Source organism: Myotis brandtii, unplaced genomic scaffold, assembly GCF_000412655.1.
Source record: "Myotis brandtii unplaced genomic scaffold, ASM41265v1 scaffold868, whole genome shotgun sequence".
Classification (NCBI taxonomy): Eukaryota; Metazoa; Chordata; class Mammalia; order Chiroptera; family Vespertilionidae; genus Myotis; species Myotis brandtii.
Genome location: NW_005371540.1, coordinates 861898 through 879251, shown reverse-complemented (window position 1 = coordinate 879251; position 17354 = coordinate 861898). Strand labels below are relative to the sequence as shown.

Here is a 17354-nt window from a genome sequence, read left to right as displayed (position 1 = left end):
CAGGGGCTGCACCTAGGGATTGGGCCTGCCCTCTGCCACCCGGGAACAGGCCTAAGCCAGCAGGTCGTTATCTCCCGAGGGGTCCCAGACTGCGAGAGGGCACAGGCTGGGCTGAGGGACCCCCCGCCCCCACAAGTGCACAAATTTTTGTGCACCGGGCCTCTAGTCCTATATAATAAAAGCCTAATATGCAAATCAACTGAACAGTAGAATGACCAGTTGCTATGACACACACTGACCACTAGGGGACAGATGCTCAACGCAGGAGCTGCCCCCTGGTGGTCAGTGCGCTCCCACAGGGGGAGCGCTGCTCAGTCACGAGTCGGGCTCACGGCTGGCAAGCGCAGCAGTAGTGGCGGGAGCGAGCCGAGCGGTAAGGAGCAGCAAGCAGGTGGGCAGTCCCGGACTGCAAGGGGTCCTGGACTATGAGAGGGATGTCCCAGACTGTAAGAGGGATGTCCACTGAGGGGTCCTAAACTGTGAGAGGGCACAGGCTGGGCCTCGGGACCCTCCCCACTCCGAGTGCATGAATTTTGTACACCAGGCCCCTAGTTGATTTATAAGCTCTTCTGCTTCACAAACAAAAATATCTGCGTAAACATCAGGTTTAACTGGAATTTGTTGCTAGCCCCTTCCAAGCCCTTTAAGGCTTCTATGCTCCCCCAAATACTTGCAGGTGAACTGAGGCTGCATTTAGACGGGGGAGCGGAGGCCTCTTCAGGAGACTCACTGGCCCCGAGACTGCCGCTGGGAGCCAGGCTTGCTGTGCTGGAAGCATGGAGGAGTGTCCCTGTAGGAGCCGCCTGCTCAGCAGGTGACTCCCTGTGGCCCCTCATGTTCTCCTCACTCCAGGGCAGAGCACAGGGTAGCGTGTCCTCACCCTGAGGCCCGGGGGGAGGAGCAGGCTGGGGGCAGGCTGGGGGCAGGATCAGCTTCCCCCAACCTCAGCACTAGACCTTTCCGGCCTCATAGGGTGTTAGCATCATCTCAGGCCTCTACTCTCCAGATGTCAGTAGAGCACCTGCTCCCACCAGCCCCGTTTTCACCAGACTCTGCAGACAACAGGCATCGTCCATTCCCTCTCCCCAGAGGCTTCAGATCAGCATCTCCTAGACCGGCCAGCTGGAGCCCCGTGTCCGCGTAGCATCTACAAACATCCTTAGGATCTGGGCGGTAGGAAACACGCCTGGACAAAGGCTGGTTTAAGACGAATTCCGTCTGTAAACGATGCAGGTCGTGTTGGGGGACAGTGTTGCTGAGTGTTATGGGACCCTGTCTGTCCCAGGACCTTCCTGAAGCCTCGCCTACTCTGAGCTCGCTTCCCCTCAAACCTTTCTTCTCATTGTCTCCTCCTCCTGCAGAAGCAGGTTCGAGCAGAGACGTGCCCTGGGGATGGAAGCATTGGCCCCTGGGTCATTCCGTCCTCTTCCTGGGAGGAAGTGGTCTTGTCCAAGTCCTGTGGGACCCCAGTGCCCCACCTACACCAGGCGCAATCCTGCAACTGCAGACCCCTGGGGGCACTGCCTGCTCCCTTCTCCTCTTCCCAGGGTTCCACCACGGTCTTAATTCACCTGCTGGTTGGCTCCGTAGATAGAGCATCAGCCCTCAGACTGAAGGGTCCCAGGTTCGATTCCAGTCAAGGGCATGTACCTGGGTTATAGGCTCAATCCCTGGTCCTGGTCAGGACGCCTGTGGTAGGCAACCAAATGATATGTCTCTCTCTGTCTCTCTCCCTCTCTTTCACTCTCTCTAAAAATCAATGGAAAAATATCCTCGGGTGAGAATTAACAAACAAACAAAAAGTCCTCTCACAGACAGCCTCCACTAAGGGCAGGGGGAGGGGAGTGGGCAGCGATGCAGCAATTGTTGAACATGGTTTTATCCAGGCCCTGTCCTGCAATGCGCACACCCACAGTCTCAGTTCAACCTTCATGTGACCTTCAGAAAACGCTTTTCTCCTTGTCGAGCTCGGGCCCAGGCAAGAAGAGACTTGGGGTTGACAAGTTGTTCTTTTCAGTAAAACGTACTTTTTCTGCCCTACACACAGCATCTGGGGAAACAGATGTATCCCCTTGAATATGTATGGTCTCACAGCTTCTTCCATTAATAATTCATCACACATGCTAACATCTCCCCATCACAGCCTCCCGGCAGGAGCAGGGACAGAAACCCGTCCTCTGCCCCCGGGAAGCCCGGCCTCCGGCACGGACAGATGGCAGCCCCAGCCTCGCTTGGGTCACCCATGAAAGGTAATCACACACGCGTTGCTGGAATTTTCTACAACCGGCCTTTATTGCTCTAAAAACCACAAGGCGGTCGTCAGGAAGCCGCTTTCCCAGCTCGGCCTCCAGAGGAGCGCGGGGCGTGCCGGTCGCCGTGAGGCCAGCACTGTGCTGAGTGAGTCTGCCTTCAGTCGGACCGAGCTCTCTGCCTCTGACAGCTCCGCTCTGGCTCCAGCTCGCAGAGCTCTCAGAAGTGCAGGCACCTTTGAGGACTTACACTCATTGCAAGAGTGTGAGAAGCATTAAAAAGTTCAAAGAAAAAGGCACTGTTATATTGGAAATCAGCGAGCTAAACAGAAGACGCCTTAGTAAGCCAAATTTGGAGTCTTTGTACGCGAGTGGTCTCAGAGGAGTAGCCTCCAGAGTCTGAGCAAAGTAACATGGAGGAAGCTTTCCCTTTATATGCTCCTGGTTTCTTTGTCTCCCAAATATGGGATGGGGCTTCCGGACCTTTCGCAGGCTTTACAAAGAGCCCTATGTAGGTATTTTGCAGGAAGCTTGTAACCTTGAGCACGGCATAACTTAGTAGTTTTGAGCACAGCCTAATTCAGATAATATTTAGATAACTAAAAGACACCTGGCATGGGAGTAACCAGGGACAGACCAGACCAACTCTTATATCAGCAGAGCGGTATGCAAGGCCAGATAATTGAGCTTATTTTCCCTATTATTTGAGCAAGCATGCTTACAGAAGCCAAGAATAGCAGAGTTAATTTACAGAACAAAGAACCATCTATGTTTAGTGGAAAATTTTCAAACAGCAGTTTTTACAACATAGAGGCTACGGGAACAAGATGGAGTGCCTATGCTTCGGCTCCTGTTGCCATGGCTGGGTGGCTCGGTTGGTTGGAGCATCATCCGGTACGCCAAAAGGTGGTGGGTTCGATCCCCAGTCAGGGCACGTACCCAGGTTGCAGATTCAATCCCCTGTCGGGGTGAGTGCGGGAAGCAACTGATAGATGTTTCTCACATCGATGTTTCTCCCTCTCTCTCTGTCTGACTCTCTCCCCCTTCCTTTCTCTCTCCAAAATAAATTTTTAAAAAGTCACCTGGCCCTAGCCGGTTTGGCTCAGTGGATAGAGTGTTGTCCTGCAGACTGAAGGGTCCCAGGTTCGATTCCAGGTTTTGGGCTTGATCCCTAGTAGGGGGCGTGCAGGAGGCAGTCAATCAATGGTTCTCTCTCATCATTGATGTTTCTATCTCTCTCTCCCTCTCCCTTCCTCTCTGAAATCAATAAAAAATATTTTTTGAAAAATTTTAAAAAGTCACCTGTAATCCCTGACACATCAAGGTGAGCAACATTCACGTCTTGCTTTATAACCGTCTAGGCTACACACACCTCCCCATGGAGGTAAGTACTTAAAGACAAAAATGTGTAAAGCTATGAGGTCTTGTTTTGTGAACTTCTTTCAGTAGAAATACGTCATAGTCTTCATTTCATGTCACTTGCTCGCGGGCACGCGCACACACACACACACACACACACACACACACACACACAATGGAATGGCTCCATGCTTCGCCACCGCAGGCGTTATTCTGAAACATCTTATCAAATTCCCTCCTGGTTAATATTCATATCACTTCCATGTCGCCCTGTTATTAGTGAACATGCTGGGGTGGGTGTGGCCCTGGCTGTGACTGTCTGCTTCCTCCCCACCCCCTGTCTCGGTGGGAGATGTCTGTGTCCACCGGTGTGACCTCTTACGAGCCAGATCACATCGCTGCCTCCACAGTCCACCACCAGGTGCCTTCAGACACTGGCTCCTGACAGGCAAATCCTGGCTGGTTTTCATATTTCAGGGGTGCCCTGGCCAGCGAGTCGCCCCCCTCTCCCCAGCCCTCACCTTGGGAAGCCTGGGGGTTAGGGCTACAGTGAATGAGCGTGTGGGGCACATAAACATTCGGTCCACAACCCTGGCGTTTGCACCTTAGAAAACAATCTGAAACAGGCTAGCAGCTATAGATATGGAGGAAAAGGTTTCTCGGGTGAGATTTGATTTGTCTTTTCTTGGAACCAGCCCCAATGACCTATGGCATAGGTCCTATGCAAAGTAGTTTTCAAGTCCGCCGGTGTGGCTCAGTGGTTGAGCTTCGACTTATGAACCAGGAAGTTATGGTTCTATTCTGGTCAAGGGCACATGCCCGGGTTGTGGGCTCAGTCCCCAGTGTGAGGTGTGTAGGAAGCAGGCGACCAATGATTCTCTCTCATCATATTTCTGTCTCTCTCTCTCTCTCTCTCTCTCTCTCCCTCCCTCCCTCCCTCCCTTCCTCTCTGAAATCAATAAAAAAATATTTTTTTAAAAAAGAACTGAGATTTTAAAAAACAACAACAAAGTGTTTTTCAATTAGTTATTGAAATATCAGAGACTAAGTTTTATTTTACTTTTTAAAAAAGACAGTTTATCTTGTTTGAAAGACCCGTGTACAGATGTTCATTGTTCAAAACAACAAACCCAACATTTTTAAGACAAAGACCCGCGTGCTATAGCCCTAGCCTGTCTGGCTCAGTAGACAGAGCGTCGGTCCTGGGTTTGATTCTGGTCAAGGGCATGTACCTTGGTTGCAGGCTTGATCCCAGGGTCTGGTCAGGGCGTGTGTGGGATGCAACCAATCGATGTCTCTCTCTCACATCGATGTTTCTCTCTCTGTCTCTCCCCTTCCTTCCACTCGCTTTAAAAATCAATGGAAAAATATCCTCAGGTGAGGATTAACAATGTTTCTGCCTCCACCGTGTTCACACGACTCTCCACCAGGGACTGTTTTAGCAAAACCAAGGACAATAGGGGTGTTTGTCGCATTAGAACCACCTTTACCTGGACATTGAATGGTTGTTTTACTTACATGAACAGTGAACCCTATCTTTTTCCCACCGATTTTTCACTGTTTTTAAACTGGTCTAAAGTCCCTCCATGTTGTTAAGTGCAATAAGCATTATTTAACAACTGTGGGCTCCTGGCATCCTGTCTCCCCCCGTGGGAGCAACGACATTCTCTTTAATTGTAACTGGACTTAGATTCTAGAACCCCACTGAACTGGAACTAAGAAAACAAGGTTTATTTTCATGCTCCTTCTAAGCAAAAATAAACTGGCTAAAAATTAGAAAGTGGGCACTTTTACCGTCTGAACATTCTTTTGTTGTTGTTAATCCTCACCTGAGGATATTTTTCCATTGATTTCTCTTTTAGAGAGAGTGGAAGGGGGAGGGGAAAAGAGAGAGAGAGAGAGAAACATTGATGTGAGACAGACACATCAATTGGTTGCTTCCTGCACGCACCCTGACCTGGGGTGAGGGATTGAACCTGCAACCCAGGCACAGGCTCTTGACCAGGAAACAAATCCTTGACTCTTCGGTGTGCAGACCTATGCTCTAACCACTGAACATACCGGCAAGGGCTGGATATTCTTCTTCTTTTTTTTCTTTTTGTTAATCCTCACCTAAGGATATTTTTTTTATTGATTTTTAGAGAGTGGGAGAGAGAGGGAAAGACAGAGAGAAACATCGATGTAAGAGAAACACATCACTTGATTGTCTCCTGCACGAACCCTGACCAGGGCCTGGGCCGGGGAGGAGCCTGCAACCGAGGTACATGCCCTTGACTGGAATTGAACCTGAGACCCTTTGGTCCGCAGGCCGACGCTCTATCCACTGAGCCACACCGACCAGAGCTGGATATTCTTTCTTAAGGTGACTGACATAGTGGCTCTCGGGATAAAGAAGGAACATGTATGTACTCCTAGACAGAAAGCCATGCTGAGTCCCCCCGACAGACTTGGTGTCTCTCTTTCAGCACAGGAAGAACAGTCTCGCGGGGTGTTGGAGGGAGAAGCCCTGCGGGCAGCAGACATCCGCCGGTGGGTGGTCCCGGAGCAGAGCTGCTGGCCCGTGGACGGTGCTCCTGAGCACAGAAGGTACATCGCAATGGCACGGATCAGCAGGGAAGTGCTGCTTGTGCGCGCTGCAGAGGCCTCCTCAACGCCGCTCTGTTCTGAGCACTGCCCGGGCCCAGGGCACCTGGCGGAGGTGGGGGGCGAAGGTGGCCCTCACGGGAGGGCCTTTCAGTCTGAGATCCTGGGTTTATCCTCTATCTGTCTAGGAGAGACCTGAGGCAGGGCGGGGAGGGGGGGCGGGGGGCGGTGAAGAGCCGTAGGCCAAGGAGGCCCAGGAGGACGGCGCTCACTAGAGGCTTTGCGCCGCGCCACACGCAGCCCGAGCTCCGGCACAGACACCGAGTCAGCCAGTGAACCACCGACTGGAGTCTCAAAGGCCCCGGCACAGCTGGCAGAGGTGGTGAGGCACCAGCCCTGTCAAGGCAGGGGCTGTATTACACCTCAGAAAAGACACCCTTGTTCCTGGGCAGGAGGGCCCAGCATCACAAAGGGGCCAGCCTCCCTCGCCTTAACTTAAAAGACACTCACGCAACCCTAAGGAAGGTGCCCTGGCTCCATCTGGAGCCAGGCACAGAGATGGGCAGTCGTTTGGAAAATGGTATTTAACCATCTGAGGAAACCAGGGCAGTGAAGAGCAGTGAAAGACCCCTGGGGACCGCAACAGACTCAGAGGCCATGTGGGCGAGAGGTGTGGCACCCGTGCACAAGGAGGAGCAGTCACGCGGAGGAGAGCGCACTCGGGGAAGGGAGGGCCATGCCCTGGTGCCGGTGGCTCTGCTGCGGGCCGGTGTAAGCTCACGGAGCCCGGGGCCCCCGGGTGGCTGCCTGACAGCCGACAGTGTGATGGTCACCTGAGGGGAAGGGGCTGGGGAAGGTAGAAGAGGATAAGGGGGGACAATGGTGACTTGGGGTGCTGAACACAGCACAATTACAGATGGTGTGTTATAGAATTGTACAGCTGAAGCCTCTATCATTTTATGAACCAATGCAACCCAAAACATTTAATAAAATTTTAAAAAAAGAGCCCTGGCCAGTGTGGCTCAGTGGCTGGAGTACCGGCCCGCACACCAAAGGGTTGCAGGGTCAATTCCCGGCCAAGGGCAGGTACCTGGGTTGAGAGTTCGCTCCCCACCCCGTCGGGGCACATGTGGGAGGCAACTGTTCGCTGTGTCTCTCCCATATCGATGTTTCTCCCTCTCTCTCCCCCTCCCTCCCTCCTTCCCTTCCACTCTCTCTGAAAAATCAATGGAAAAAGATATCCTCATGTGAGGATTAACAAAAAACAAAAAGAAAAGTGAAACCATTAAAAAATGTGCAGTCTTGTACATTCTCATAAATCACACACACGCGCACATGCACACGCACATGCACACATGCACACACACACACACGCACACGCACTCCAGGCTCCTATTTTTACCATATTCCCAGGGACACTCTCTCCCATTCACCTGTCGGCCTTATTCAAGACCTTGACTCAATGGGCAGGAGAGCCATTGTCCCTTCTGTTCCCCGGAGTGTGGCTTTGACGACAGACGCACCTGTCCCCCAGGCAGGCCTTACTCCCTGGCCCCGCCCTCTCTGACCTCACCAGAAATGAGATTGTCCCAACATACAGAAAGGAACGTAAGCACAAAAGACAAACTGCCCATTGTCAGAAAGATCCTAAAGACATCTGCGGACGCAGGAAGGCAGCCCCTTTGCTGTGGGATAGAAGGGGACGCGCTATCACGGCGAGGTTTCTCGCTGATGCCAGACCAGCGGGGCAGTCGTCCATGCTGCCGGGCTAGTGCCCTCCCGTGGTCCAGCTGTGGGGAAAACTGGATGGCCAGGGACACCACCCGCCTTGAGGGGCAGGAGCGGGAGGAGAGCCAGGGAGAGCCTCTGCCCCTTGCTCTCGGCCCCTTCTCCCATGCGGGCCAGGCCCTCCCTCCACACTTAGGTGCCTGGGCAGGACGGAGGCACCCTGGTGAGGGTCAGGCAGCTGACTGGTGCTGGTGGGAGGTGGGCTTGTCTGCCTGTGTGCACCAGACCCTTTCCTTCAGCTGACCTTGCAGTTCTGACTTGTTGTATGTTGGGAAGGTCACCTGCAAGGCTCTGACCTTCCAGTGAGGCTGGGCCCCCCCACCGCCACTCGCTCCCCCCCACCCCATTGGAAGCCCCGCAGACCAGGTAGTTTAAACAAAATCAGTTTATTCTCTCCCCGTCCTGGAGGCTGGACGTCCGAGCTGGAGGTGTGGGCGGGGCTGGTTCCTCCCGAGGCCTCGCTCCTTGGCGTGTAGACGCCGTCCTCTCTTGCGTCCTCACATGGTCGTTCTCCGTGTCCTCATCTCTCTTCTTATAAGGACGCAGTCACACTGGGTCACGGCCACCCTGTGACCTCGTTTTATCTGTACCACTTTTTAATGGCCCCCTCTCCAGATACAGACCCACTGGGAGATACTCGGGGTTAGAAGACCAACAAATGAATTCCGGGGACATACTCGGCTTGCGAGCCCCCAAGTTCAGTTTCCAGCGGAGCTGACCGAGAAGGAGGAGGTCAGGTCCAAGGTGACCATCACGGTGAGCGCCACTGCTCAGCTCTCCTGCCTGGGCTCTCTGAGAACCGTGGAGGGGTCAGTGAGCCAGGTGGCCCCACCCCATCCCAGGCAGAGGATGGCCGGGAAGGTGGGCCACCGCCTGGTGACAGGGAACTTAATGGGAGGGCTCCTTAGTCAGGGGCTTCAGCTGACGAGGGAGCCACAGAGGCAGGAACTGGGGGAGCAGGTGCCCGAGGACTGGGGCGGCAGGACCCCTGAGGTTCCTAAGATCTCCAAGCTCGGAGGAGGAGCCCCAAGTGCCGTCCTGAGACCCCCTCGGAGGGGCCCGGTATCGGGCAGTGAGACCCATGGGAACGGGGGGCTGCCATCCCCCCAGGAGCTGCTGCCCCAGGAGCTCAGGCCTCTGCAGACCTCCACGCAGCCAGCGGGCGCTGGCATCTCTTAAGGGCAGAGGAAACCAGCCAGCAGGACCCACCGCACTCCTGGAATCACCTGTGTGCCAGGTGAGGCGCAGGTGTGGCGATGCAGGCGGGCTCAGCAAGGCCCGCCCCCTCTGGTCCGCAGCCTCTTGAGTCCCTGCGTGCAGTGCCTGCTGGACGGGCCTGGCGGAGCGGGGGGAGCAGAGCTCGGCCTGCAGTCCCAGGGGCTCCTCAAGCAGAGAGCAGCATCCTCCACCAGCAGCGCGCCTGCGTCATTTGGAGAAGCCGGTCGCCAGCCCGTGGACTCCTGGAAGGTGGGAAGTCAGCCTGGGCACTTGGGCGAAGGTGAGCTGGCTTATGGTTAGCGGGACAGACATTGGTCTCAAGTACCTTCCCTCCTGGGCCCTGGTGGGCAAGGCATTTCCCTGACGGCCCTTCAGGAGGGCACTGAGGGCGGAAGTCAGCAGTGAGAGACCCTCCCCAGAGCAGCGCCACCCCTCCCAGCGCCCCACCTGATAAAGGCGCAGCAGCGACTACCCTCTGTGTGTGGCATGTTACTTGCTCACATTATGCCACAGCCTAGAGTGAACGGGCTTCGTGAACATTAGAACTGCACCCGAGATACTGCCAGCGTTTGCCTGTTGTAACACCTCTCACTTAGGCATGAACAACTGCAGTATTGAAAGGGAAGTAAGGGAATTAATTCCACTTCCTCTGCCTCGCAGGCAATGCTTGGCTTATACATGTGTGTTTTCAGTGACATCTGGGAGGTGCTAGGTACATGTGGAATAACAACAACAAACATATTTGCTTAGGAAAAGATGAATAAAACCTCGGTCGGAGATTGAAGTTAATATTAGAATGACATCCTCCTCCACAGAGGCTCCTGGAATCCCGGGAGAGGGCCCAGGGGCATTGGAAACCACAGACTAATGGGGACATTTCCCTGAAGCCTCACATTGCTGAAGTTCGCAGGAAGTAAATCTTCTGTGAACCGTAATACAAGCGCTGACATGACCGAGTGGCATAACAATGTCTGTGGACTTGCCGATAGAATAGACTGGCAAGTTTCCCCTCGATTCTGACGTCATCTCCCCACGGCCCCACACCGGCTCTGTTCTCTGCGGCACTGAATGAAGTTTCGGAAGCACTGCCCTTGTTATAAACACTGGGACATGGTGGTTTTCGGTGGTCTTGCTGGTTCCTGCTGATAGTCGGGGAGCTAACTCAATAGCGAACAGTCTGTATTTAAAAAAACTGGTAGGTGTAGGACTTCGAGTGACAGAAAGAAGCAATATCTAAGGAAGTTTGCAAAGAAATGCTTGATTGAGTCTGCTTCCTGAGATAAGCTGTCTGCATTTAGCGTCATCAGCCACAAACTCACACAGCTGTACCATGTCCTTTCCCGCTCAGGTTCTTCAAATAAAGCTCATCTTTGCAGTAAATGCAAGACTGAGACCACAAATTAACACAGTTTTCCTGTGTGACATCTTAATTTCTATAATTTATTTCTAGGAAAGAATGCATGTGTATAATTATATGTATTATCATGCTTGCAGGTTATTATAATACCTCATTTTTAAATTCATGCATTCAAGGGTTGGGGGCATAGCAGAGCGCAAGCACTTCTGTTGCCCAAGATCTTTTAAAAGTTTTGTACAGCCCGACCGGCGTGGCTCAGTGCTTGAGCAACCACCTATGAACATGGTTTGATTCCTGGTCAGGACATATGCCCAAGTTATGGGCACGATCCCCAGCGGGGGGGCATGCAGGAGGCAGCCGATCAATGATTCTCTCTCATCATTGATGTTTCTATCTCTTCTTCCTTTATCTCTGAAATCAATAAAAAAAAGTTTTGTATAATGACCTGGGCTTTATATGAGCATATGAACAGCTTCATCATTTAACTGTCTCCCCTTAGCAGTTTCACATACGTGTCAATTTGTGAAGGACTAAGGCCACATTTCACCATATTTCTGCCTCTCTCCTCAGTTACCAGTGTTGGCCTCAGTGTAGGACTCACATACCAATAGCAAAATCGCAATTAGCAAATTTACCTGCTATCCCCTTAAAACGCGTGTGTTTGGTGAATGTGCCTCCACAGTCCTTGGTTATAAAACTATACTTAAGAAGTCAACAACTTTATGGCGATTGCTTTCCTCTAAATTCATGATTCCAGGATAAAGGTCTTGGTTCGGCAACACTTGAATACAAGTCATACAAATGAAACCATAGCAAATAAGCAAGTTTGACAGATTCTACGAAATGGGTGGATTTTCTATGTTCATGAATTGTTGCTTCGAAATGGAAGGAAGTGCTTGATTTGACTTTTAGTTCCTGTTCCAAGTTGGTGGATTGTTGCATTTTAGGATAAACTGGCCAATTAGAACTTTTGCCTCGTCCATAGGTGTGTGTGTGTGTGTGTGTGTGTGTTTGTGTTTGCCACAAATAAAACCACAGTCCTGGCTGGTGTGGCTCAGTTGGTTGGAGTGTTGTCAGTGCACAGATTTGTCGCGGATCTGATTCCTGGTCACAGCACATACCTGGGTTTCGGGTTCCATCCCCAGTCGATCTCTGGAAGGCAACTGATCGATGATTCTCCCATCAATGTTTCTCTCTCCTCTCTCTCTAGCCTTTTTCCTTCTCTCTCTAAAATCAATGAAAACATCCTCGGGTGAGGATTGAAAACAAACGAAACCAAGGAGTCAATACTCACTGGTCTTGCAGACACAGTTATGGGCTTTATTATGGTTAGAGGCAGTATTTTGCAGTCAAATATTGGGACACACAATAAATATTAGGGTGCACCATCAGGACCATGGAAAGAAAAATTTGAAGTAGGGACCATTTCATACTTGGAATGATGGTTTCCTACACCGCCCCCCCCACCCAGGTCCCCATTATAACTTCTTACTCATTTTTCAATTTCCTTCTCAACCTGCCCATATTATTTTATTTCCTCCCTTGCATATGCCATGTTTGACTTCTCAGGCACGAGGATGACGGCCATGCTGGATTTGGGAGAGGAAAGGGCACTTAGTGGGCAAGGTAGCTATTAGGTGCAGAATGAGAAAGAGTAGATCTATGAGATAAAGAGGTCACCACATCAGCCCGGCGGCCGCCTTCCTGGCTGGGATGGAGAAGGGGGCTTTGAAGGCCACGGGAGAACTGAGGGGCTGGTCTAGGCTGTGTGCTGCCAGCTGGGGATGGGGACACAGGCCACACTGAAGATTTCACTGAGTTATGGAATTAGCCCTTTTTAATCCCAGGTCCTGGGACTCAGTGCTGCCTACAGAAGAAGCTCCTGACGGCGTTGCTGTAGCTCTTGTTGAAGGCCGTGTAGATCAGGGGGTTGAAGAAGGAGTTGGAGTAGCCGAGCCAAAGGAAGATGCTCTTCCAGAGGGCAGGGGGGTCGCAGGCGCAGAGGGGGCTGACGAGCTCCGTGGTGAAGAAGGGGATCCAGCAGATGGCAAACACCCCGATGAGAGTGCCCACCATCACGGCGGCTCTCTGCTCCTTCTGCTCCCTCCACGTGTCCCCTTCTGCCTGGAAGGTGACGGTGTTGTGGCGGGCGGTGAACAGCATCTGGGGCTCCTGAGCAGGGACCCTCTGGAAAAGGTAAGCAGAAGCTTCGTGAAGGGCCAGCAAGTCCCTGTCCCTCTAAACTTCCAAGGGGAATTGTCTAGATTTAGATGGATTACAATCCAGCGCTCTGTTTGTGTGGGTGCTGTTGTATCTACCACCACCCCACGATTACAGAACAGAAGGCCCGTCAGCCTGCAACTTTAGGTGTCTAACGGGGAAACGAGCAAATTAACTTGTAATAAGTTCAAAAAACAAAATCCAAACAGAAGACATTTCTTTTAAAAAGATTGATTATAGCAGATGGTGAAAGAAGATAATGAAGGACCAATTTGTGACTACAGAGTATATTTTAAAAGACTTGAGGAAAAGACAATTTTATTTAATAGAAAACTTGAAGCAGAGAAAATCTTGAACAATCCTACACCACCTTGCAGCTATTTCCAGATCACTATGAGAAGACTACTCTGCGTCTCTGTAGCACACCTACTTCTCTTAGCCCGTGGGGGGATATCATGATTGTGGGCTCTGCTTCCATACAGGAAGTGCCACTGTTCTGAGACATGACCACATTAGCCGATTGGTACACAAGGATACCTACATTGTGTATAATTCAGACATCACTGGAGAAAAAGCAGTGGTCCTAGAGTCCACAGACAGAAAGACAAATTGGAGCGAAATGCACAAGAGCACAGACTTATTCTCCATGTGTTATCATGAATCTGCCTTTAACAAAACACACACACACACACACACACATATATGAGAGATAGAAACATCAGTGATGAGAAAGAACCATCGATTGGCTGCCTCCTGCATGCCCCTACTGGGGATTAAGCCCACAACCTGGGCATGTGTCCTTGACCAGAATAGATCCTGGGACCCTTCAGTCCACAGGCCGATGCTCTATCTACTGAGCCAAATTGGCTGAGGCGTGAATCTGCCTTTTTGTACAAATATGACCATTTCGGGCCAGGCTCTAGGTGGGTTAACTTGACCATGTGACACCTGACAAAGAACTGCCTGCTGAAGCCTGCGCCGTAACAGCCAGTCGTTGCGGCTTCGCCTCCTTGCCTCAGAGAATGCCAGGCCTCAGTTCACTAAGTCAACACATCCTCAGAACCTATATTAATACTTTAAATTGTATGTTGCCATACAGGCGCTAACAGAAACCACCACCATTTTCTACTAGCCGGTTCATTGTGAACCGTCACACCCTCCTTCTCCTATTGCTCATCCACCAGTTGAAGAGCATGTGACTCACTGTATAATCCTTAGCCCGTGGGGGAAATATCATGATTGTGGCTCTGTAATTGAAGAAGTGTCTCTGCCCCAAACAGAACACTGATACCCTGGTACCAAATCCAACCTTACTATGGTTTGTTGTATTATGTTAAAAACAAAAGGGATAATACCAAATTGGATATATCATTTGTCCAATCTCTCTGATAAAATCCAATTTAAAATATACATATATTTACTAGAGGCCCAGTGCATGAAATTCATGCACTCGGGGGATGGTCCCTCAGCCCGGCCTGCACCCTCTCCCAGTCTGGTAGCCCTCAGGGGATGTCCAACTGCTGGCTTAGGCCTACTCTCTGTGGGGAGTGGGCCTAAGTCATCAGTCAGACATCCTTAGCACTGCTGTGGAGGTGGGAGAGACTCCCACCACCTCCGCTGTGCTCGCCAGCCATGAGCCCAGCTTCTGGCTAAGCGGCACTCCCACGGTGGGAACAGGCCAAAACTGGCTCTCTGACGTCCCCCGGGGGGTCCCAGATTGCAAGAGGGCGCAGGCAAGGTTGAGGGACCCCACCAGTGCATGATCGGGCTGGTGAGAGACTGCAGGAGAGCTCCAGGGCATGTCCAGCCCATCTTGCTCAGTCCCAATTCGCCAGATCCCAGCAGCAAGCTAACCTACCAGTCAGAGCATCTGCCCCCTGGTGGTCGGTGCATGTCATAGCGAGCAGTTGAGCAGCTTTAGCATATCATTAGCATATTATGCTTTGATTGGTTAAACGACCAACTGGTTGACTGGACACTTAGCATATTAGGCTTTTATTATATAGGATTGATTTCAGAGAGAAAGGGAGAGGGAGAGAGAGATAGAAACATCAATGATGAAACTGAATCATTGATCGGCTGCTTCCTGCACACCCCCTCCTGGGGATTGAGCCCACAACCCAGGCATGTGCCCTTGACCTGAACCAAACCCAGAACGCTTCAGTCCCCAGGCTCTATCCACTGAGCCAAACCAGCTAGGGCTAAAATCCAATTTCTTTTAAACAGAAAGCCAGGTTGCTCAATGACTAAACATATAAAATTGCTAAAATAGAAGACAGGCACAAAAACTAATAATTGGTGTGTTTCAGAAAGATTCACTTCTTTACTTGCTATGGAAACTCATCGCCAGGTGTTCTTTAAACAATGACCATGAGTGCATGTCACTTGGTGCTTTGATGCCTCCGAAAGAGCCCTGAGCCGAGGTTCTTTGGGGGATGGCAGCAAAGCAGCATGGGTGCTTGCCGTTACACCAAGCGCCTTGGCAGGAGCAGATGACCCATGAAGAGGAGACTGTCGTGACGGTCCGCGCAGACAGCGCCCTGCCATGACCCTGAGTGGATCGCCTCTCTTGTTCCAGTTTCTTTATCCTGTGTTGGAATCAGGCTTTTTTGACTCTGTGATCAGTAGGACCAGGAGCTGGGCCAGTCCAAGAACTAACTCCCCAGTGCCCTCAAAGGCCTCTGTCTCCTTACAAGAGTGCACAGAGATAAAAATTCTTCAGGGGAAGGGTTCCTGGGGAGAGTGGCCACCCATGAGAGTCAGGTTTCGATGTAAAAGAACAAAGGTTGGGAGTAGATTATGTTTATGTAGCTTGAGCTCTGGGCGGAGGTTTAAATAGCTTAACCCAAGTGGTCTTGGCGAAGAGCTTTTCCTTGGGCCAATCAGGGAGGAGTCTACTCCACAGCTAACACTTTATGCTCCCTCCCTCCATTAACACCACAGATGAGGCAAAACAATCTCCTTTGAAGCAAAAGAAAAGGCAACCTGGCTGCCCCGGATGGACAGATGGACGCTGGAATCTTTGGGACTTGCCTTCTGGATCAGGACTGGAGACCCTGGCTCCTACCTTGGGAGATCTTCCAGGCGCTTCTTATAACACCTGTGGTTTGTCTCAGAGTTGTTCAATGTCTTGTTCAGAGCTCAAGTGAACTTCCTGCGGAGAGCATCAGAGCTTCAAGTAATGCACGTTTACTGCCCATTGAGGCGGGCCTGGCCCTGCCTGGCCAGCGGTTCACAATCACGCGACTCGAGCTGCTCCCTGAGCGCCAGGTCTCCACAGACAAAACTTCATCTGCAAGGAGACCCCAAAGCAGCGATGAAGATCAGACAGAGCTTGGGGGTCTCCCTTGAAGCTTTGGCTGAATGAGTACCAAGAGTGGGGGATTGAGAACTAAGTGTCCCTACAAATTGAGGGCCAGACCGGGTGCTCTGTAGCCCAGAGCCTGTCTGAAACTCTGTTGATCAAGAACAATTCATCTCAAGGACAGTTTTGCAAGCCCACCTGTCAGTGGCAGCCCCTCACTTCTGAAAGTCTGGCAACCTCGGAGGCACCCTCTAATCCACTCCCACCGGAGCAACAGCCAAACAACAAAGCTGCACACCAGACAATAGACCCCTCACACCTCAGAGGCCCCCCCGGGGGAGCTCCACTCTTCCCCCAAATGCCATTGGAGGTCAGCAGGCCGCTCTGCTCTGGGAGGCTGCGCCGGACCAGCCTGGCTCTGCTGGGCACGAGTAAGCCATCAATTCAGTGCCTCTGTTCCTGAGCTTCGGGGGTGCTTTCATCACCTGTGATGCAAGGCCTGTCTCTCTCCCATGTCCATCCCCACCTCGGGGTCTGCCAGGGGCTGGGCTTTCGGTGTGTGTGTGTGTGTGTGAATAAAGTTCAGCAGATAAGAAACAGGGACGATGTGTGTGTTCCCCGGCTAACACCGCTAGTTTGTGGTGGAACTGCATGTGGAAACTGGTGTCTGCTACCGTGGATGGTCGTTAACCCTCACAGGAACGTGAGGACAGAGGCAGCCCGTGTCACAGGCAGAGCCGGGTCCCTTAGAGGCCGTGCAGAGCTAAGGGATGCATGTTTCAAAGTGGTCGGGAGGGAAAGAGAGAAAAACAAAACCGCGCCAAAAATAGATGTAAAAGCACAAAGATGTTACAATGCTTTGCTTCTGTTGTCTCCAAGGCAGTGAGCGCCCTCGTCCTGCTCAGTGAGCCCAGAAGGAATTGTAACTGCGGTTCCCTTTTAAAGTGTGTTTTGTACTGAATGTAAATGGTCTTTACCAGCAGGTGGCAGGAGAGAGTCCATGAAGAAGGGCCTGGAAGGCAGCCTCTTTTCCTGAGGGGTAGCTGGGGTGGAAGCCCGCACACGTGAGCCCCAGGTACATGGGCGGCACTCTTGCCTATTGCCTCGTTGTTGGTTTGGAAATCTAATAGATCAGATCCGGCGCTGCGGGCATGTTGGTCTGAGGAAGTCTTTGCTGTGGGCGCTGGGCCTTGGACGAAGCCCTGGCTGAGCCCTGCCTCTGCACACAAGGTGCAGTAGCACCCCCTCCCCAAGACAATAGAAATGTGTCCCGACA

The 17354-nt window shown here is 51.8% G+C and overlaps 1 protein-coding gene across 1 annotated transcript in view; it reads right to left on the bottom strand.

The window, feature by feature from the left end:
- Positions 1 to 11874: 11874 nt before the first annotated feature.
- The window catches only part of HTR5A (5-hydroxytryptamine (serotonin) receptor 5A, G protein-coupled), an 8264-nt gene continuing 2784 nt past the window's right edge, over positions 11875 to 17354 (bottom strand). The window contains exon 3 of the mRNA XM_005884856.2: positions 11875 to 12741. Coding sequence (XP_005884918.1) covers positions 12412 to 12741 — 330 coding nt within the window. The 3' untranslated portion in view covers positions 11875 to 12411. The remainder of the gene's footprint in view (positions 12742 to 17354) is intronic.